Source organism: Mercenaria mercenaria, unplaced genomic scaffold (genome assembly GCF_021730395.1).
Source record: "Mercenaria mercenaria strain notata unplaced genomic scaffold, MADL_Memer_1 contig_3936, whole genome shotgun sequence".
In the NCBI taxonomy this organism is placed as follows: domain Eukaryota; kingdom Metazoa; phylum Mollusca; class Bivalvia; order Venerida; family Veneridae; genus Mercenaria; species Mercenaria mercenaria.
The window spans coordinates 1-23,923 of NW_026462124.1; the positions used below are offsets into that span (position 1 = coordinate 1).

The 23,923-nt window shown below is 35.9% G+C and overlaps 1 protein-coding gene across 1 annotated transcript; it reads right to left on the minus strand.

Moving 5' to 3' along the window:
• Nucleotides 1-1,003: 1,003 nt before the first annotated feature.
• Nucleotides 1,004-23,568, minus strand: LOC128553552 (cysteine-rich protein 2-binding protein-like; the record flags this gene model as incomplete). The annotated part of the gene is made up of 11 exons (XM_053534736.1): nucleotides 23,405-23,568; nucleotides 14,812-14,973; nucleotides 13,521-14,257; nucleotides 13,210-13,359; nucleotides 12,733-12,800; nucleotides 12,102-12,211; nucleotides 9,483-9,603; nucleotides 4,549-4,632; nucleotides 3,324-3,389; nucleotides 1,810-1,925; nucleotides 1,004-1,086 (listed from the first exon to the last, which is right to left on the minus strand). Coding segments are annotated over exons 4-11 (739 nt in total), but the record flags the coding sequence as incomplete, so codon positions are not given.
• Between the last annotated feature and the right edge of the window lie 355 nt (nucleotides 23,569-23,923).

The following is a 23,923-nucleotide window of genomic DNA, read 5'->3' on the forward strand; positions in this document are numbered from 1 at the left end:
AATCTGCACTACAAAATAGTTTACAACAAGCTGTAAATGCATTAGAAAAAGCATTCTTAAAATTGTAACAGATACTTTTTCTATTGATTTTGAGTTCTGGCCACAGTCTCGAGGCATTAATCTGATCTGACATACTCATACAGACAACAAGGGTATATAGATACATATAATTATGCTAATCGACTATTGTAGTGATAGATTATCAGACTATTTCTATTTTAAATCGAACATACTGCGCCATTAATAGACATTTGCTCACTATATATCGTTATTCAGTCGTTTTCGTCTTTTTTTTTTTTATATTTATGGATATGTTTTCTTTTTATTTTAAGCTTAATGAATTCCATTCTTTTCTATAAAGTGTTTTATCTGCTAGAATAAACATTACCTTCACCAAATATATCAATTTTGCAATCATAACATAGTTCTCAAAGACGTTGTCAACTGTAATTATTCAGCAGCCTACGTTTTTTTATTTTCTCTTAAGCCGCCATATTTATGACGTCATAACTTTTTCCAGTCGCGTGTCTGGAAAGAGATACATGGGAAATTACGATAACTCACTTCAATCTACAATGTGGTATAGGTCTCTATATTTCTCAATATTTTTCTCACGGCGGCCCATATTCTCACAAATTGACATGCACTAAAGAGGTTATTAACTATTTTGTAATGACTATAAGCAACACTCACCTAGCTTTGTAAAGAATAAACACAACACTTTCTTCAAACATACAACACTCGTCAGACTTTGTAAAGACATCATACGATAATCATCAGACAATGCCTACACAAAACACTCACCTAGCTTTCTTAAAACTAAATACTAGACTTAATTGATTGTATAAGGACTATATACAACAACTAGCTTTGTAGACTAGAAACTTAACTGTGTAAGAACTACACACAATACCAACCAGGCTGTAAAAGGAATACATAAAACAGTCACTATGCTGTGTACAGATAAACATAACACTCCACAGGCTGTGTAAGGACTACAAACAACACTCATTGTACTGTGTAATATCTTGCTGTGTAAGGACTACACTCAACACTCTCTTAACTGTGTCAAGACTATCCATCTGACTGTGTAAGGAGTTTACACAATATTAACCTGGCTGTGTAAGGACTACACACAACACTCACCACACTGTGCAAGGACTGCACACAACACTCACCACACTGTGCAAGGACTGCACACAACACTCACCACACTGTGCAAGGACTGCACACAACACTCACCACACTGTGCAAAGACTGCACACAACACTCACCTGGTTGGGTGAGGACATAACACAACACTCAACTGCCTGGGCAAGGACAGCACATAACACCAACCTGACTGTGTAAAGGCTACACATGTCACAACACTCACCTGGTTATGTAAGGACTTAACACAACAGCCACCTGGCTGGGTAAGAACTGCACACAACACCAACCTGGCTGTGTAAAGGCTACATATGTCACAACACTCACCTAGCTATGTAAGGACTTAACACAACAGCCACCAGGCTGGGTAAGAACTGCACACAACACCAACCTGGCTGTGTAAAGGCTACATATGTCACAACACTCACCTAGCTATGTAAGGACTTAACACAACAGCCACCAGGCTGGGTAAGAACTGCACACAACACCAACCTGGCTGTGTAAAGGCTACATATGTCACAACACTCACCTGGCTAATCCACAAGATTTTGAATGGACTTCATGGAAAAGTCACCTTGATGAGTAAACCTACATGCACCATTTGTTAAGACTTCATACAACAATATGTAAGGACCATAGACTGTATGTAAAAACACTCACCTGGCTGTGTAAGGACTACACACAGTATGTAGTTGATCATCCTCATATCCAACAAGTCTGTTAAGGAATGAAGGTTGCTGATGTAGCTGTGCTCTTGAAAAGTTGCTTACATTTGTCTACAAAGAAAAGATCACATACTATCTTGCTTTAGCTGAAAACTAAATGTTTTGTTCGAGAATGACAGACTTGGTTTCAGTTCAAAATTTAAGGAATATATTAAAATTTCATAAGACAGACTTGGTTTCAGCTCAAAATTTAAGGAATATATTACAATTTCACAAGGATAACAATGATACTGTGAGTACACTTATATTAATTCAAATAAAGGGGACCTTCATGACTGAGTGGTTAAGGCAGCTGACTTGAAATTACTTGCCCCTCAATGATGAGGGTTCAAATTATAGAATTCTTCATGTGAGGAAGCCATCAAGCCGGCATATGAAAGGTCTGTGGTTCTAACCATGTTCACATCCATGCCTTAAAGAATGCCCAAATGGGAACTGGGGTCTTCCTCCTCCACTGAAAGTTCAAAAAGCCACAATATGACCTAAACTATGTGGTGTGACTCTAAATCCATCAAAGATAAAGGCTGTTAGCAGACATCCAAGCTCACAGCAAAAGATGAAAAATTTCACAAGACCATGTTCTGAAAGTTTGTGTGCAGAGTGGGGTCAACCTTGACCATATGACCTTGCTTCTGACCAAATTTGCTGAACATCTTTTAAGAATGTCATCAATATTTTCTTTCTATATTTTGCTGTGAGAGCCCAAAAATGCATTACCAGTATAGAACAAATTTCAAGATAAGAAGTCATTTAAAAATGTATACAGGTTTAACTCTGGTGTCCTCTATAAAGGGCCAAGCAGAACCATTTGAACAAATTTTGAAAAGGACCTTAGAATGATGCTACAGATAAAACTGATGATAATCCATCAGGTGGCTTATGAGAGGTTTATCTATTTCTAGCTTTAGTTGCCCCTAAAACGGATGAAGTGCTCCCATTTGAACAAGTGTAGGAGATGACCTTATAATGATGCCATAGACCAAGTTTGATGAAGATCCAACAATCGTTTCATGAGAATAAGTTATTTTCAATTTTTAACTCCAGTGACTCCTAAAAGGACCAAACACACTACATGAACAAACTTGGGAGAGGACCTTACACTGGTGAGCTACAAACCAACAAGACTGACGAAGATCTGTCAAGCAGTTCATGATAAGAAGTCATTTAAAGGTACTTCTGTTTTTAGCTCTGGGGGCCACTACATGGGGCAAAGTGTCATCATTTGAATGATACTGGTAGGAGACTTTACAGAGATGCTACAAACCGAGATTGATGAAAATCCGTCTAGAGCTTTATGGTAATACTACACAAAGCAGGAGGGATTGGAATAGCACTGGTGACTCATCACAGCAAACTAACAAAAGAAAATCAAACAGAGTTTGAAAATTTTCTATTCCAAAGTTTTTTTTTATAATTCAAAACATATTAATATTCAACACTTCTGTATACCTGAAATTTGTCCAGAATTCTCATATCACCATGGTAATAATTTCCAGGATTGTTGATGAGCCTTTCCTGTAATAAAAACTGATGACTATAACATGCATGTTTATCCGAGCCGGTATTTTTAATTGTAAATGAAATGGAAAGGACCAAATGAAATATTTGTTACTTTGTGCATATTAACTTGTTATCTTCTTTATTTCATTACATTTGCAGGCCAATCTATACATACTTTATTTACATGCCAGATAATTAAAACATTATCCCTCTCATTCATTGTGACCCGACATATACACGGCAAAATTAGTACATTATCCCCAACACCTCTGCTCAATTTGACTGAGAGAGACACAACACAAAATAACTCTTCCTTGTGGAAAATGTTTAAAACTACACATATCCTTCACAATGAAGCAACAAATGGCCTAAAGTCTGTGTAGAAGTTAAAGTATGATATTAAAACAACTTGCTCACAGTATGGGAGATACATTTGATACTTACATACTCGTTTTTACTCTCCGTTAAGTTACAACTTAAAATAATTTTCCATACTGATGTCTGAATTTCATATCAGGTGCCTGACATCATGTTAACGTGTGATGTTTTGTAATTTTCTTTTTTATTTACTTCAGTATTCTCAGTTTTATTCAGGCTATTGAACAAATTCATAATATTTATATAATTCTAATATGTATAGATACGTCTGTAATAAAAAGATTATTAGCTGTGCATTGAGAAATACGCACTCGTTCTTTAGCAGTATAATACTAGGCTCCTAAAGTCGCGCAATATTTCTACTACAGAACTTTTGCATATTTCTTGATTTTTCTTGATACAAAGCTAATAACCTATAAATATATTAATTTAAACATATTTCAACAAAATGTATACACCAGACATTAAGAACTAAATGAGGTCAAAACCCATATAAAATATCTTTCAAAAACCCATTTAGAATGTTTTATTTTGATCATAAGTTCAAAAGTACATGTATGTTTTTCGCTCTACCACTATCGAAATACTGAATCATTATTTACAAAGTTACTTTGCAAAAACTGTATGTCAACAAATTAGTATCAAGTCTAGCTTTCATAAAACATGATTTTCAGACAAAATGTTTCTTGAAAAAGGTATGAGTCACTTTAATAGAAAGACTTTCTTGTCATTCCAACAAAGTCTCTGACCTGAACAAATATATAATACAAAGGAACTTCAAACTACGATCACTCACCATGATTAAACCAAAGCATCTCTGTGACAATTTGTTCATTTCTGCATCCAAATCAAACTGGGGAACACCGTGTTCTCGCTTCAACTGAAATTAGTTATAAAACTTAATATTTCATATTTCACAGGTACCTGTGTGACATTTTTGTTTATTCTGACAAGTGCTAAAATTCAGAAGAAAGCTATTTAAACATAATATTGATAAATGTTAAACAGCACACTTTCTTAACGTAATTGTGTTTTATACAGTATATAAATGATGTTAATCAACAGGAACTTACTGCTATCTTAAGTGACTACCTAACTGTGTGTACCTACACAGATTACAGAAATCTCAGAGCAGTTTTCAAGTTCCAACAGTAACACACCTGCAACTTCTAATTCAGGGGAGACAATGGCTAATAGCTTTTACATTAGCTATACATTTGTTGTCTTTTCCTCATACAACTGAGCAAAAGGGACTACAAAATTTCTAATTTTTAATTGCTCATGTTGACGTCCATTCAGACAATGTTTGTGTGCAAAATATTTCAAACAGAATAAAATGGCAAAACACTGAAAACTTTTGTATTGGTATCTTCTCTGAAAACTGCAGACGTCAAATACTGACAGAACTACTGACTCGCAGGCTTGGGGCTGATTAAAAATGTCAATAATTGATTACATTACAATTACTTTGATATTTTCTAATTACAATTACATTAGATTACTCTAAATTTGCATCAGTAATTGATTATATTACATTACTTGTACTCAAGTAATCATGATGTAACATTTGATTAATTTCAATATAACCATTTGTTTGGACAACAGAAATATAGGCATACATAACTGAATATATGGTTTTTAACTTTATTTACAGACTTGATGATGCAATTAATGATTCATTCAATCTGGAAATCCAGAAAGAATATCGAAATAATCAACCACCCACTTTGATATCTTTCAGTAAAGTGTTTAAAGGACTGTTTGGTTGCAGAAGGGGCTGCTCACAAAAATCTCTGTGCATTTTGAAGGATAAGTTAGCCTTTAAGTTAATCTAACAATTACATTCTGGATTTAATTCAGGCATGTCATGTGGCATTGTGTAAATTGTTGGTATATTATAACTTCTAAATGTCATATTTTCTCACCTGTGCATAATATCTGAACCTACAGTAGATAATGTAGGTGACACAGTTGATTATTGATCCTTAATAAATTAGGACTATAATAAGATGGCAAACTGCATTTATCATACCTTTCAATTGTTTAGAGATAATGTTTCTGACTACATTGAACTTATTAGGAATATTCTCCAGATGAAGTGAAGCAAGCATATTAGATAATCACATTGTATTTATACCCTGGTGTCATACTATTCCTCCAGTAATCAGAAAGTAAACAAAAGTAATCATGATTACAGGGAGAATATTCACTGTAATTGATTACATTACATTACATGTAATCAGATTAAGGTGAGTAATCAAATACATTTGAATACCTGTATTTGAGTAATCAATTACAGGTGATTACAATTACTGTATTTGATTACCCCAAGCCTGCTACTGATGGTAAGTCAAGGTTTAAAGACCTATTCTTACATTAGTCTATATGGACAATGACTGAAAATTCATCCAAAAAGTTTTATTAATTGACAAAACTACTGCTTAACAAACTCATCACTTTAGTCACTACATCAGGTTTTGATGCTTTTATTATTCATTTGACTGACAAGGAAAAATATATGAAAGAAAGATTTACTACCAGACTAGAATATAAGAGACTGATCTCGTAGTATTATCATCATACTGACTGATACCTAGTCCAAATAATAGGGCGTTTCTGGACAGCGTGATAACTTTTGACTGTGGCTGTCTCTGTCACCTTAGAGGGATGACAACTATGAAATATCAGATCACAAAATAAGTCATCCCGATAAGCCAGATGAGTAAGGCTAATTGATACTAGGGCTGGGACGATTTCAAAATTTTGAAACCGGTTAATCATTTGTATGAAATCGAACCGAACAGGATAATCGGCCGCCATATGTTGTTGTTGTTGATCTTGAAGTTTCCCCCGTTGATTTTGCGAGGCACCCAAGGGGTAATCCTTGGTAATTGGCGAAGACAATGGATGGGTTAATCCAACGAATAAATCACATATATCCAAGCAGAAGAATATATACACATATATACACACACTATGCAGATAACTTGCAGCCTGATTTCACTCTCTTCAAGATATTAAATAACAAATTTTCTGAACTTTTCAAATGATTTTCACTTGTATTTACTTCAAACTTCACTTTTCCAAAATTTTCATTTAATATATTTCACAACTATTAGAACAATATTATTTTCCTCATTCCTTTTCAATGGCACTCCTTATTTATTAACTATGTGTTATCTCCCCAGATAAATTCAATACTGCTAAATTAGGTTCTCATCCAGTATAAGTTTTATATGAATTGGTAGAAATTCTTTGTAAATATTATTTTACATTTTATGTCAATTTCCATACTTCTTGTTTTATGTTGTGTGTTAAATCACAACAGAGATATTTTGTTTTTGTCGTATTATTATTCCTATACTAATCCAAATTGTTATTTTATGAGTGAAAAGTGGTTTTTTCCCCCAGTATTTCCTTTTTAAGATGTTCCAATGTTAAGTCACTTGGTTTAATGTTTATTTATATAATTATTCTCTTAGTTTTTTATCTTTTTTTTTTATATATATTACTGGAATGTATATTCACTTTGATGAGTACAATACACATGTGTTTCTCCCATGTCATTTCAAGCTTTGGGTGGGTGCCAATTACCAGGTGATGCAGTTTTCTAAATACATTTGAATTCTTTAATCCAGTTCAATATGTTTAAGAAGCCTGAGTCTAGTATAATGAAGATTTTGTATATATTGTCTAGTGTACAATTCAAAGAGTTCTGCTGTCTTTTCTCCTATGTTATAAGTCAATTTGCTATCAGGGTGTGTACTATCTAAAATCATTTGTGTGAGGTGTCCAGTACCAAGGGATTGTATCTTGTCTTTTGAGATACAGAGAATTTGAGCTGCTTTTTCAATGAAGTCTTGTCTAATGGTTCTAGTGGCTTTACATATCGAAAATGCTGTTTTCTTTCCAGACGACCGTATCAAGGTACTTCCAGCAGCTGACTTCATTAGGAACTTACAGACTTTATCGTTTGCAAGCAGTGTGATAATTAATAAGTCATATTTTTGTGTATCTTATTTTGAATATATCCCGAAAGGCAAATCCAAGACTATTGACTATGTTCAATGTGTTTTAGCCGAAATATACTGCGGATCTATGTGCTGGACAAAGGAATGTTTATAAAGATAAAGTACGATTCGTGATGTTTATTGTTTGAGAGCGACTAGCGGTTTTGCAAAATTGAAACTGGTTTCATCTAGTAATCGAATCGGATCCGATTAACCGAGTAATCGTCCCAGTCCTAATTGATACCCCACAATAAAATAAAAATCTGCCACTTTACCTGTTTGACCTTGAGCTTTCTCTTCAGCCTGGCCAGGTGTGGAGATTATCTATAGTAATATACCATCTGACCTTTAACTTTCTTTTTAAACTTGTCCAGGTGTGTAGGTAATTTATATACCGGTATAAACCTGCATGACCTTGAGTTTTCAGCCTGTTGAGGTGTAGAGGTAATAAAGATTTACCAACTTACCTGTCTGGCCTTAAATTTTCTCTTCAGCCTGTTGAGGTGTGGAGGTTATCTGCTGTATAAAGATCTACCACCTTTCCTGTCTAGCCTTGAGATTTGTTTTCAGCCTGTTGAGGTGTGGAGGTAATCTCTAGCATAAAGATTTACCACTTTACCTGTCTGACCTTAAGTTTTCTTTTCAGCCTGTTGAGGTATGGAGGTAATCGTACAGTAAAAAGATCTGCCATTTGACCTTGAATTTTCTTTTCAATCTGTCGAGGTGTGGAGGTAACCTGCAGTATTAAGATTGGCCATCTTACCTGTCTGACCTTGAATTTTCATTTCAGTCTGTTGAGGTGGCCAAGTAATCTACAGAGTAATGATCTACCACCTTTACTGTCTAAACTTAAGTTTTCCCTTCAGCCTGTTCAGGTGTGGAGCTTATCTACAGTATAAAGATCTGCCATCTTACCTGTTTTATCATAACTTTTCTTTTGAGATTGTTCATGTGTGGAGGTAATCTACAGTTAAACAAGAGCTATCTATAAGACAGTGCGTTCAACTTTTCTCAGTGCTTGACTCTGAATTAGAGCTTTGCCAGTAAAAACTTTATAAAACTTTAACCAAAAAATTCGGAGTTAAAAAGGGAAATAACTCTGCTACAATTCAATCAGAATTATGGGGATTGTTTCTCCTTGTATAGACTTTGATAGTAAATAATTATTTTAAGTTTCAATTCAAAAGCTTTGAAAGTAACAGAGATATATTTGACTTTATCAAAAACTTAAACCAAAAAATTCTAAGTTGAAAAGGGAAATAACTCTGTCAAAATCCAAATCAGAGTTATGGGGATTGTTTCTCCTGGTGTAGACTTTGATAGTAAAGAACAATTTTAAGTTTCAAGTCAAAAGCTTTAACAGTAACAGAGATATTTGACTTAATCAAAAACTTTAACTAAAAAAAATTACATGTTAAAAAGGGGCATAACTCTGTCAAAATTCACAACAGAGTTATGGGGATTATTTCTCCTGGTGTAGACTTTGAAGGTTAATAGCTATTTTAAGTTTCAAGTCAAAAGCTTTAATAGTTACAGAGATATTTGACTTTATAAAAAACCTTAACCAACGACAACGGCGATGCCGAAAAGTGTAATAGCTCTACTTTTTCTAAGAAAAGTCGAGCTAAAAAATTGCCACTTCACCTGTCTGACCTTGAGTTTTCTCTTTAGTCTGTTGAGATGTGGAGATAATCTACAGTATAAAGATCTGCAACCTTACCTGTCTGACCTTGAGTTTTCTTTTCAGCCTGTTGAGGTGTGGAGGTAATCTACAGGTCTCAGATGCTGCTTCCAATTTCTTCAGCAACAGCCTTTCTTCAAATGTACTCATCAACTGATATCTAACAAAAAAGAAACATTCCTGTCAATTTTAAAGTACAGAAACAAGCTTACAGTCAACCTTTGTTAAAGGCCCCATCTGAATAAAGACCACGACTATAAAACCTGATTATCAAGGCCACAATTTTCTCTCCCTTTTCTACAATAAACAGTGTAAATTTACCTGTGTTGAGAGACCGCATCTCAACAATGACAATCTTTTTTCATTTCCCAGAAAAGGTTGTTTCAGACAGTGTTGACTGTATTCAGTTTGACACTTCTCTTACAACCAGAGACACAGGCTGAATATGGTTTCCGTCAAAGAAATATACTGAGCATAACAAATGAAATGCCCAGGTCCTCAATACCAAAATAAAAGAGTTATATATTTGATGAAAGTCATTATCACAGGTTCTTGAAGAAACTCCATAAATTTACATAAATTCTCTGAAACAATTCATAGTTTAACAAGGCAGTCTGAAAGACAGCTACATCCCACGCCGCTCTTATGGATAGTGGCTCAAACATTTGACCTTGAGTTATGACCTTGACCTTGAGCCACCATGGCTGACATGCGTTTCGTCTTGATGAGGTGATCATTTGACCCAAGTTTCATGATTATCCTTCAAGGGGTTTAGGAGATATAGAGCGGGCACGAAACAGAAGGCTCAAACATTTGACCTTGAGTTGTGACCTTGACCTTGAGCCGAAATGGCTGACTCATAAGTTCTGCACAACGTCTTGATGAGGTGATCATTTAATCCAAGTTTCATGATTATCCTTCAAGGGGTTTAGGATATACAGAGCAGACATGAAACGGAGGGCTCAAACCTTTGACATTAAGTTGTGACCTTGATCTTGAGATGACATGGCAGACTCATAGATTCTGCACATCGTCTTGACGAGTTGACTATTTGACGCAAGTTTCATGATTATTCTCTAAGGGGTTTAGGAGATACAGGGCGGACACAAAATGGAAGGCTCAAACCTTTGACCTCGAGTTGTGACCTTGACCTTGAGCAGACACGGCTGACTCATAAGTTCTGCACATCATCTTGATGAGGTGAATATTTGACACAAGTTTCATGATTATCATTCAAGGGGTTTAGGAGATACAGAGAGGACACAAAATGGAAGACTCAAAGCTTTTACCTTGTGTGTGACCTTGACCTTGAGATGACATGGCTGACTCATAGATTCTGCACATCCTCTTGATGAGGTGATCATTTGATCCAAGTTTCATGTTTATCCTTCAAGGGGTTTAGGAGATACAGAGTGGACATGAAACGGAAGGCTCGAACCTTTGACCTTAAGTTATGACCTTGACCTTGAGCCGACATGGCTGGCTCATGGGTTCTGCAAATCTTCTTGCTGTGGTGATCATTTCAGAGCGGACACGAAACAGAAGGCTCAAACCTTTGACCTTAAGTTGTTATCTTGACCTTGAGATGACATGGCTGACTCATAGATTCTGCACATCCTCTTGATGAGTTGAATATTTGACCCAAGTTTCATAATTATTCTTCAAGGGGTTTAGGATATACAGGGCGGACACAAAATGGAAGGCTCAAACCTTTGACCTTGAGTTGTGACCTTGACCTTGAGCCAACATGGCTGACTCATGGATTCTGCATATCGTCTTGATGAGGTGATCAGTTGACACAAGTTTCATGATTATCCTTCAAGGGGTTTAGGAGATACAGGGTGGACACAAAATGGAAGGCTCAAACCTTTGACCTTGAGTTGTGACATTGACCTTGAGCCGACATGGCTGACTCATGAGTTCTGCACATCGTCTTGATGAGGTGATCATTTGATCCAAGTTTCATGGTTATCCTTCAAGGGATTTAGGAGATACAGAGCAGACATGAAACGGAAGGCTCAAACCTTTGACCTTGAGTTGTGACCTTGACCTTGAGCCGACATGGTTGGCTCATGGGTTCTGCACATCGTCTTGATGAGGTGATCATTTGACCCAAGTTTCATGATTATCCTTCATGGGGTTTAGGAGATACAGAGTGGACATGAAACAGAAGTCTCAAACCTTTGACCTTAGAGTTGTGACCTTGACCTTGAGCCGACATGGCTGACTCATGAGTTCTGCATATTGGCTTGATGAGGTGATCATTTGACCCAAGTTTCATGAAAATCCTTCAAGGGGTTTAGGAGATACAGAACGGACACAAAATGTTATGGAAGGGTGGAAGACGGAAAGACACCATTCCTATAACCCCCACCACTCGTGGCTGGGGATTAAAAACTTCATACCACTTCATACAGATTTCATTTTCATCGAACAAGAATGTGAATAAATGTTTAAAAGTACTCTTTTTTTTGTTGATTGCAGCAAAAGGTTTTAGATTACTACACACGATGACCTCTTCTCAGACCCCTGACAAGTACTCACAGCCTCACATCTATGTATGGGATTATGAGGTCTGTGGTAAAATTCTGCTCTACCTGCAAATTAGGAATAAGACACTCAACCCCTAAACCACTGCGTCTCTATGAATATACTTACTGGAATTTAGAAAGTACCACAGCTGTTGGTTGTTCCTCTGTCTCAAGTTTCCTCTTTCTTCTGCGTTCACGTTTTTCTCCTGTATCTCCATCCAACTGTGAATCTTCTACCTGGACAAGAAATAGTCAAAGTTAAGTACAGACTACAAGGTCAAAACAATATAAAGATATTGTATGGAACACTGTCAATTTTTATGGACATTATAATTACTACAGAAAATGTTTGTACAAATCCTATAATACTCTGTACTTTAATAGAGACATTTTTTCTGACTACCATAACAGTATAACTCACATCATATATGACAAAAGTAAAATACTCATATATATCAAAACTAATTTACATACATGGGTTTAAAGATATTAAAATGAGTTTGTAAACCAGTCATAAAATGCAACCCTGCCGTTGGTCAATTTCAAAATTAAACCTAGAACCAACCAATTAGCTGCTTGTGTTCTGAGATTGGTCTCCAATTTCAGTTTTATATCTTAAACAGGCTAAGTTAAAGACCATTTGACCTATTTATAGGTCCTACAGCTGATGGACAAATTCTATCATTTATAACTCAGTAAAATATTCTGTCCTCTATTCTGACGCAGTCAATTCAGTTTATTTCCTTGAGATAACTTACCTCGGATGATGAGGAAGATACACTGTCACTTTCAGAATTCACTACAGATCTGACTGTATCAATCTCACCTGTATTGTATTATCTTTCAGTTTAAACTGAAAACTCATGTAAATCTTTCTCTTCATTCAATGACAAACAGACAATGGTGCACATAATCAATCCGGCCTTCTGTTCCAAACATTTCCAAAGTTATGGGCCTATGTTACATGGAAAAAGAGGGTTGACCTTAAACAAAGCAAAATTTGGTACTGCAGTTACAATGAACTTGTCAAGCACCATCTAAAATATATTCTAAACCACAAAAGTGGACATGGCAGTGTTTTTTGTGAAAAAAGGAAAAGCAAAATAAGAGGCCCAAAAACCTGAAAGAAATATGATCCAACAGAAAACCTTAAAATGCCCCAAAAGTTGTTTGTTGTCACGTATATTCTCTTAACATGTGACAGAAAAAATATTTAAAAAGTGAAATTTTGTTACCTTGACTTGTGTTGCTGTCAATATTTCTAAAGAATGAAAAGTTTGCCTGGTTACTGCTGCTGTACAGACTGTCCGGATTACTGGTATCCATGGAAGTACTTCCTTGACAACTGTTGTCAAGGTTACTGCTGTCAAGGTAACTACACTCATCTGGAAATGAAAGATGCTCATTTCAATAAGTAAGTGAATAATACTACATCTATTCATTAATACAATACATACATGTATGCCTCTTTTAATCCTAAGAATACATTTTATAAATTTTAACCATCCAACATTCATCAAAAACTGTGAATGATAAAAATATCTACCAGAAGCAAGCTTAATCTTTCAAGTCATCTCTTTCGTATATCTGGCTTTAGGTAGTGGACCAGTAATGACACTCAGCAATTGCCATGTGATTATGTATTCTCTTTTGGCAATTCCACATTACCGGTACCTGTACCTGGATGCATTATAGCTGAACAAGCATGGTTTTCCATAAAAAATGGAAAATGCTGAAACTGCATATGAATACTACATAATTTCCAATCATTTTCCAACCTCTACGATAAGAATCTTTGGTATTTCTGCCTTGGTTCACTGAACATTGATCAATTTTTTGAAGCATTATTGTGTAGCTTCCAGTCTTCTCATGAAAATTTAGCTGGGTCCCTTTTTCCCTGCAAGTAATATTTTCCCTATCAGTCAGTAATGTTCTGTTCTGGGATTAAAGTAACTTCAATAGCTTTGGTCATGATGTATCCTTTGAAGCACTTGTCAAAGCTCAAGCTGACACCATGGTACAGCCATCAATATTGGAAAAATGTGCACTGTCAAATCTACGCTAATTGACGAATATCAATGTGATGCAATTTATCATGTCTACAAGCAAAATAACTGTGTTGATAATTATCTATGGCAGACAGCATTTCCTGTACCGTTGGAGATTCTTCCATTCTGAAAGGGGAACCAGGAGGTGTAATGGTTCCCGGGTCAACCTCAATGTCACTTTCATCAGCATCACGAGCTGCTGCATCATCAGACAACAGCAAGTTTGATACTGTGGCTGTAAAGGAGTACAATCAGCAATAGATAACTTATATTTCAATATCAATGAAGTCAGAAATCTAAAAGTAATTCTCTGTTAAAACACGCTTACGCTAGAATGACATAACATTTACGCAATGTGATGTCAAATTTTTGTTGCGACCAAGAAAGAGCACTTCTATATAAGGGTATATCAAAAATTGAATTAATTTATAGCACAAGCGTGCTTTGACACTATTTATAAATACACTCGGGTGGTAATACGTTGTTCAAATAATTTCACGAGGAGTGTGCCCTCGTGAAATTATTGCGCCCAATGTATAACCACCCATCGTGCATAAATAGTGTTATAGCACTCTTTTGCGCTATAAATTATTTCTTAAATCAAATAATTGTGTACGAATATTTAATTACAGTGCACGGGTTGTTGGAAGTAGACTGGTTGACAACAATTATGTCTTGAAACAATTACCATTAAAATTAAACTGTGTACAAGTTATTAAAATTTGCCTTCTAAACATCATGTCAGCAGCTTTTATTAGATTCTATTAAGAAATAAGTATTCTCAAGTACCTTGAAACTGGAGATCTTTCTCTGTTAGGTAGCTACTCTGTGAGGTATTGCTGTCTTTATCACTTCAGTCAACTAATGACAAAGACCTTGAGGATACCATTGACCAACTGGATGTAACAGGTCCACTTGTCGTGCCATCCATCAGTAAAGTTCCAGATTCACCTGAAAAATAAAGGCTTCTAATACTGCTTTTTCAACTCATTTAGATTTGAAGATTGAATACTGCTTAAGCCGGTGCTAGGGGGCGTGGGCAGTGTTGCTTTTTCCATTACTGCCCATGAACAGACTCAATCAAACGGAGTCTGCAATTTTCACTATTTGCCTTGTTCTCGGTGTTTCCGAGGGATCTACTTTCCAGATTTTATTCTTATTTGTATTTGCGGACTTCTGGAATTCATTAATAGGAGAGATCGCCGTGACGTCACGCATCAACACTTGTTTACCTGGTGGCGGACAAAACAAGCGTTTGTGTATGGGATTGGAATTTTTAATTTTTAATAACTTTTTCGCTCATTTATGGATTTTAAAAAAATCAAAAAGTTTTGAAATGCTTATGATTTTCATATTTTATTATTCAAATATCTTTCTAAAATGAATAAACATTTTAAATGACATATGATTTTAATAGCGGCGTAGCGATGCTCCAAACTTTTAGAAAAAAACACTGTAAGTTAAGTGTTCATAATTAATTCATTTTATTTCGAAATAATAATTAAAAGTAATCAATAAATTGCTTGTTTTATATCATTTCCATTGATCAAAAAATTATTGATATCATTTGTATTTTAAGAAAGTTTAAGCCAGTAGAAGAACATCACTGTTTACCAAAAAACATGGACGCTCGGCGTCTGCCCACCTGATCTTTGTCTTATCAGTTCTAAAAATAGAAAATACAACGGTTTTGTGTATAAACACGATCTCTCCTATTACAAAGATTAAAGAGTACATCTTTTTCTTAAACCTTATAGGTTCTTTTCTTTGTTATAATCTTAACATAAGACAAGGAAAGTATTCTTCAGTTACCAATCAGAAACTGTTTTCAGCCACAAGGTCAATACAACCTTCAACTTTGACCTACTGATCCCCAAAACAATACTGGTCATGTATTGACTGCAGTCAATCACCAAATGAAGTTTGATGCCTGTAAGCCATAACAATCAGACTAAAGTACTTGATCTTCTAAACGAAGATCTGAGAACGACCCATTCACATTCGTCTTTTGTATATTTTGGATTTACAATATTGCTATTTTTATTTTTACAAATCTATTTTGATTTGAACCAATCAGACGACTTGTTCTTGTTTGTGAAAGAGTAAGAAAAATGTGCAGTCAAACCAGGACTCGAACCCAGGACCCCTCCCTTACAGAGCAAGTGGCCTATCGACTGAACAAACCGGCTCTCTGACAAACATAAGATTTGTAAATATAAAAAATCAAGGCTAACTAAGATTTGCAAATTGTTGTAAGTTAATCTCTGATAGGCTAGCGAAAGGGTCGTCAGAACGAGGCCCTCAATAGCTCGTTCTCAGATCCAAAGCGTAGCGTAATAGGAGATATACTTTAGTCAGATTGTAGGCCATAGCATTTTTCAGTTATAAGTATTCAGTATCATGGTCACTCTGACCTTGACCTACTGACTCTAAAAACTAGGGGTCATCGACTGACCGCCAGCAATTATCCTATAATGTTTGACACCTGTGGGCCTAAGTGTTCTTTAGTCATCAATCTGAAATAGACAGACAGATAGTCAGACAGATGGTCTTGACTATATGTCTCCACGATGGGGGTATAAAAATACTTGGACATTTAACACTGTCATCCTTACTTGGTACAGAAATGGCAAAGTATACAAGAAAATGCATGGAAGTAAGATTACTTTTAGAGAAAAGTCCTGTGAATGCTAAAAGTTTCTCTGGACGAGCTAGTCCTGGCTTCCAAAACTCTAAATGCCGCTTTTTTATTATTTTTTTTTCATAGTTGCGGCTTAAGAGCTCCCGTCCAAATCCAGTATATAAACCGAGAGCGCTGAAGTATCTTAAGCTGTGGACGAGCCAAAGTTTTCTCCTTTGGATTGAGTGGTGCACTGCCATCCTTCTGAGCTACAAACTGCACATGTTCTGAGTGACCTGATGACTGTGTATTTTCTGTAGACTGGGCTGAAGATTGAAGACAGTCTAAGGACTGGTTCACCTGGGATTCAGTTTGACACTGTAAATTTTCAGCTGACTGGTTCAAACTTTGTGACTCATCTGCCTGACTTTTAGCTAATTTTGTTTTCTTTATCTGTTTTGCTTCCTGAGCATTGATACAAATTTATGGAAACCCGAAATGTATCCGGCTGTTTGGCATCGGATCAATATTTACTAGATATCTAATTTTCCACATAAATCAGAATAGGTTCGGGGAAACATTACATCAGGCTCATGTTTTCAATAATTCAATCTGATGTAGTTTTCTTCCCTTACAGGACAGAGACAATTATTTCATCAAGATTTTGATTGATTATTTTCATCATCTGATATTAAATTTCAATTACTGTAATTGTTTTGAATTATTCTAATTTGGGTTAATATTTGAATTTCTTTCAATGGCCATTTGATTTTCAAGGTCATGTTGTATTTATGACAGCAGTGATTACTGTAGTACTAGGGGAGATAATCACAGCTGACACATTGTCAATCATCACGAAGAGCATATACCTCACCTGGAATTTGAACCCAGGACTTCCTTGCTAAAAGTGTAGTGCCCTACATTTTGAGCTATCAGGACAAGCAGAACTAAACTACAATCATAATACAGTGTAACTTCCGAAAACCGAACGACCTCTAGACCAGCCTAAAAGTTCGGTTTTTGGAAGTTTCCGGAATTCAGAAATTTGAAAGTTTGTAGACAAAGTGGACGAGGTGCACAAGAGTTATGTTTTCTTACACGTAGGATGAAGGAGATTATTATCCTTTCAATTTTACAATTTCTAATTAATTAATTAATTAATTAATCAAATAATTAATTACAAACATTAAGGATAATAAATACATAAATGACAAATATAAGAAGAAACAACATAACTTTAATAATAGCATTTACGCATACATTTTCCACTTACATTTTACCATCTTTGGAGTCCTGAGTTTGTCAACATTCAATTTCTATTAATGTTGATAATGCATAGTTTAATCGATGTAACTAAATCTTTTAAAACACCTATCTTTCTTTTGTTCAAACATTAAGAAAGTTTTTAACACATAATTATGTTATGTTTTCATAAACTGAATACAAATGAAAATAATCGCTAATTACTTCCTTACTTTTGCATCAAGATATCATTGTGAATATATATCGTGTCAAAATAAACGCGCGCCGCTAATAGATAAAAAAAGAACATAATGACAGCATTTTTGGATTATCAGGCGACACTTTTAATCCAGCAAATATTTTGCTGTTCGGTTTTCGGAAGTCAATTTTAGTGTTAAAATATAAACGGTGCTTCAAAAATCGTCCAGTTTTCAGAATTCGGAAGTTCCGGTTTTCAGAAGTTAAAAATATATAGAAATAAGAACTGAAAAAAAACGGGACCTTGAGTTTTGTACGGTTTTCAAAGGTTTCCGGTTTTCAGAAGGTCCGGTTTTCGGAAGTTACACTGTATTTTATTTTGACCATAGCTGCAAAGTGTGTCTCAGCGCAGCCTAAGTGTAACATACATCACTGAAAATGTTAAACTGTTTGATTTAAATAGGTTGCAATGGAATGCTGAATAGATTACTGTACGAAACATTCTGGTCTTATATAAAAGAAAATATTTAACTTTTTAAATCATATGCTATACCTGGGATTTGAACCTACAACTTCCTGGTTGGAAGTGTTGTGTTCTACATACTGAGCTAACTGGATAGACAGACATACAGTAAGAGCAACATTTCATTCTGAGCATAATTACTTAGTTGTATCTCAGTGAAACCTCATTTTAAAGACTGAAAATTGACTTGGTTAGGATGCTATTCTGGAAGTTTAGTGTATGAAGAAAATGCTCAAATATAAAAGAACATGTCTGACTTCTTAAAGTGACATATCAATGACATGATAGTAGTTAAACGAACTATTTTTTGTTGACGCGCACTTAACGGAATTCAAGTGCGCATAGATATATCATCTTGTTCGTGTGCAAATTCACAGGCGGGTCGCCATATTAATTATGAGTGAACGTGATGAAGAAAATTTGGACCAAACGCTACATTATGGTAGATCACAAGGAGCCAACGAAAGGTTTGAGGAAAGTGATAAGATCAAATTCTACAACGTTTAAATACTTTAGAAATTACTGTAAACAATAAAATTCCCCAGGAAAGTAGTACGCAGTCTTTGCGTCATACCGCGCCATATTGCGCTGCTTCATTGAACAGACAGCCCAGAGAGGCCAGTCCTCAATCTCCGCCAGACCAGGCCACCTGTATTCATCTCGGTCCCGAGCAAATTGCCGCCGAGGGTCCTGCAATCAGTGATTTGCAGGAGAACTTTAATTCTATTCGTTCTTCAGTTGATAAAGTAACACTTCCGGGTCATTTAAAATTGCATGACTCGCGTGCAGGAATCAAAAGAGAGGAACAACCGGTTTTGAATGTTCTATCTAAAAGTGGTAGGTACGTTGAAACAGTCATAAAATTGCTTAGCCAATCGGAAGAGGGCCAAACTTTAGAATTAGATCCTATTATAACCGTTTTAGCGGCACATATAGAATACCTACAAGATGAGTACTCTGCCCTTTTGGTAAAAGGGCGTTTTGACACCAACACTGCTAACTTATTTCGTGCACTCACTAAAGTCAGTTCGGGATTTACTGACAGAAATATAAACAACGTACGCGTTGCAGCAGAGCTTTCAAGTATTCACACTAGATACATCGGTAATACACGGTCACAACACTCACAAGGAGGATTTTCTATACCTGGGTATTAGGGTGCTAGTGGGGGATATTTTGGTGGTTTTGGAAGAGGCAATTACCGTGGTACATTTGACAGTTTTGGGGGTCAGAGAAAAAGAGTCCCAGGAAACTTTAATAAGAGGCCAAAAATTTCTCCACGCGAGCCTTCAGATGAACAGTAAAATTTTAATAGTTCACTATGAAAAACACTTTGTTTTGGAAAAATATAAGAACTAATGAACAAGTTTTACAATGGTTGGAACATGGTGTACTATTTCCTTTTAGTGAAAGTATTGATAGTTTTGAATTTCAGAATAAGTCCTTTTCAAACAAAGAAAGAGCATATTTAGATACAGAAATCAACAATCTGTTATTGCAAGGTTATATAGATATTTGTGAATCAAAACCAAATTATATATCAGCAATTAACTGTGTACCTAAGAAAAAGGGTGGTTTCCGTATTATAATAGATCTGCGTCATTTAAATTCCAAATGTACTGCACCTGCTTTTACTAATGAAGACATTAAAACTGTAATATCTATCGTTCAGCCTAAGAATTATATGGTCACTGCAGATATAAAAAATAGGTTTTATCACATACCTGTCCATTCTAGTCATCAGGAATTTCTAGGTTTTAGATACAAAGACGTGTTTTACAAGTGGACTGTTCTACCCTTTGGGCATTGTTGCAGCCCATTTTTATTCTATAAAGTTATACGAGAAGTTTTTAAGTACTTACGATCATTAGGACTTCGTGTTGTTGCATATGTAGATGATTTCATCATCTTTGGAACTTTTGACAATATTACACATGATAAGGAACTTTTGCTGACATTTTTAGCTAAGTTAGGCCTTCCTGTGAATTATGAAAAATCATCTTTGAATCCTGAACGCGTTAAACAGTATATTGGGCACGTTATTGATAATTCAGGGGAAGAAACATTGATAAGTATTAGACCAGAGCTAGCGTATTCGTATTCTATGAAAAGACATAAGCAGTGTGTTGCGACGTGGTTTCGCGAGTGCGCGAGAATTAGCTAGAATTGCTGGTCAATGTGTCTCTATGTCTAAGTGTGTCTTACCAGGAAAGTCATTACTACGAAACGTTTATAGATTACTGCAGAAAACGACAGTCATGGCAAGATACATTAAACATTGATCAATATTCTTTTGAAGACTTATCTTGGTGGTTTCGATCTGTAGAAAATTGAAACGCATTAGGGGCTAGAATACTCAATCGTTCCTCAGTTGACATTCAGTTAGTAACGGACGCATCTGGTTACGGGTGGGGCGCGTGGATCCCTCACCACGAAGCCCATGGGCTTTGGGACGATTCAATGACATACAGAAGTTCAAACTGCCGCGAGCTGTCAGCGATGTTGATGGGTCTTCTATCCTTCATACACAAATTAGAAGGAAAACATGTTCAGGTACTTTCGAACAACATAACTACGGTTGCTTTTCTCAACAACATGGGGGTTCGATTGTTCAGTTAGATACAATAGCACGCAACATACATATACAGGCATTGAATCACAATATAACACTCAGTGCACGTTACCTATCGGGAAAAAACAATTGGAAAGCAGACCATTTATCGCGAATAAAGTCTACGTACGAATGGAAACTTCATCCGAACTTATTCTAAATGTTAGAAGAAATGTGGGGTCCTCACGACATAGATCGCTTCGCGTCGATAATGACAGCACAACTACCTCTGTACAATTCAATGTTTTGGGACCCTCTGACATACGGTGTGGTTGCCTTAGCAAAAACCGATTGGGGATCGGTGAACAATTTTGTAAATCCTCCTTTCGCTCTGATACTAAAAGTCCTGGATATAGTATGTTCACAACAGGCAATAGCAACGTTGATAGCTCCAAAATGGGATGGAAAACTCTGGTATCAAAAACTTCTGTCTATGCTGATAGACAAACCTATACGACTTCCATTGTCAAAGAGAACTGTTTTAGCAGTAGGACCCAGAGCAGAACCAATCAAAAACAGATACTGGCAAATATATGCTTGGAGGATTTGTGGTCAAGCAGGTTAAGGTGCTTGGGTTGGTCAATGAAACCCGCGCGTCAAGCAACTCATTGTTTAGCTGACTCTACTATTTGTATACAAATCGTTTCATCGCTTATTGTAAGAATAGAGGTATTGATTTCACTGAAAATGAAAATGTTGATTATTTGGCGGACTTTTTGTGCGAAATAGCTGATACGTCGGAACGACCTGAATCTATGTTAAATACAGTAAGTGCGGCAATATCGTTTTTATTCCATTCAATTAATAAGTGTTCAACAACTCAAAACCCAGATATAAAACGCTTAATTACTGTGCTAACTAAAACTGGAACTAAGCGTCCAATGTTCAGACAGAAACCCATGCCGGCTGAAAAGTTTAGAAATTTATTTGTGAAATTAGGAGATAATAACAATTTATCTATTGCGGATTTGCGAATGAAGTGTGTGCCATTATTAGCAATAGTGTTGATGACACGACCATCAGATTTAGCTCCAAAAGCTCTAAAAGCAAACGTATTTAAAGTGATTTTACACTCCATCGGATTGCACTATCAACCTACGATTTAGAATTCAATGAGGATAATTCTCTGGGGTATTAAAAATGACACAAAAAGACAAGGATTTTCTGTAGAGATACCTCATAATAGCGATCCCATAATGGATCCTGTACAGTGTTTGAAAACATACATTGAGCGGACAAATCCTTTTTGAGACCCGCACCAAAAACCACTATTAATTTCGTTACGCTCACCATTCACAGCTATTACCAGTGACACTGTCGGCAATATTCTAGAAAGTGCTATTAAACTTGCCGGTTTAGAAGGTTATTCTGCAAAATCGTCCAGGCCAACAGGTGCGACCAGGGCAGTGTCCCAAGGAATTTTACCTGAAACTGTTATGAAAATCGGCCGTTGGAAGACCAAGGAGGTCTTTTTAAGTCACTATGTGTATGGGAGAGTTCCAACATCATACACCGAAAACATTTTAGGTAGTGGAAAGTAACGATCTTTAAAACATATAGTGCGCGAGATATGGACTCGTATTATATATAACAACTAGTCATTGCGATATATGTATATAGGTACAGTTACAGTTTGGAAATGCACATCATGTACATAGTTTGATCTTAACATGTTTTGTTGTTGGATTTACCATTACTTTATGAACACTAGTCATATACGTGTACATATTAATGACAGTTCTCTAAATTAAGCACACATTATTATATTTCAAAAGAGTTTTTTAACGTATATTTGCAATAAATAGTAGTTAAACGAACTATTTTTTTGTTGATGTGCACTTAACGGAAGTGCGCATTGATATATCATCTTGTTCATGTGCAAAAGTTATTATTCCTCAATCTGATCACCTCGGCCTTTATGCTACGCAATAGACCGGATATTTACCGGAGAATACGGAAATGCCCGATGTTTCACGATTGATTATTCCTGTGACTATTCTGTGGATATACCTTGGGATTACATGGATACAGCTACAGATAAGAGAGACCCGCCGTACACGGACAGGAGAAGCACACAGTATTCTATTTTAAAAAATAAGGTGAGTTTTTAACGTATATTTGCAATAAATATGCTTTTTGAGGTGTTAAATTCTAAGACAATAAACTGTGCCTTAAAGAGAAAACTCACTGTCAAAGTTGATCTTTTAGTTTTAAGTCCCATAGCTGCCTCTATAGATGTTTTACCCCTTCTACTTCTCAGACGTTCTTTAGGAGCATCTTTTGTGGTCGGAGAAATCTCTTTCTTCTTACAGCTGGTTTGATAATAGGTGTACTCGTCCCCGCTGGTACCGCGTCCTCGGTGATACCGCGGTTATCCGTATATTACCTAATTTGTATACAAAGCGCCCTCTGTTAACTGTTTACCACGTGAAACTGAAAGCGGAAGTGTTTCTTTTTTCATCGGGACGAAAACTTGTGAAAATGTCTTCAATACTGGTAAGTAACCCTAGTATTCATACAAAATACAATAAAACTCACCATTTCTGTTCATATTTGCTCCATTCACCCATTTTTATCCTTTAATCACCCTTAAAAATTTGGATTGAAAGTTTGACAAGTAAAGGCCGTCTGCAAAATGGCATTATGACGTCATAGACTGCCAATGATATAAAAATCTACGGAAGTGGATGAGTGCCATCATAATGAA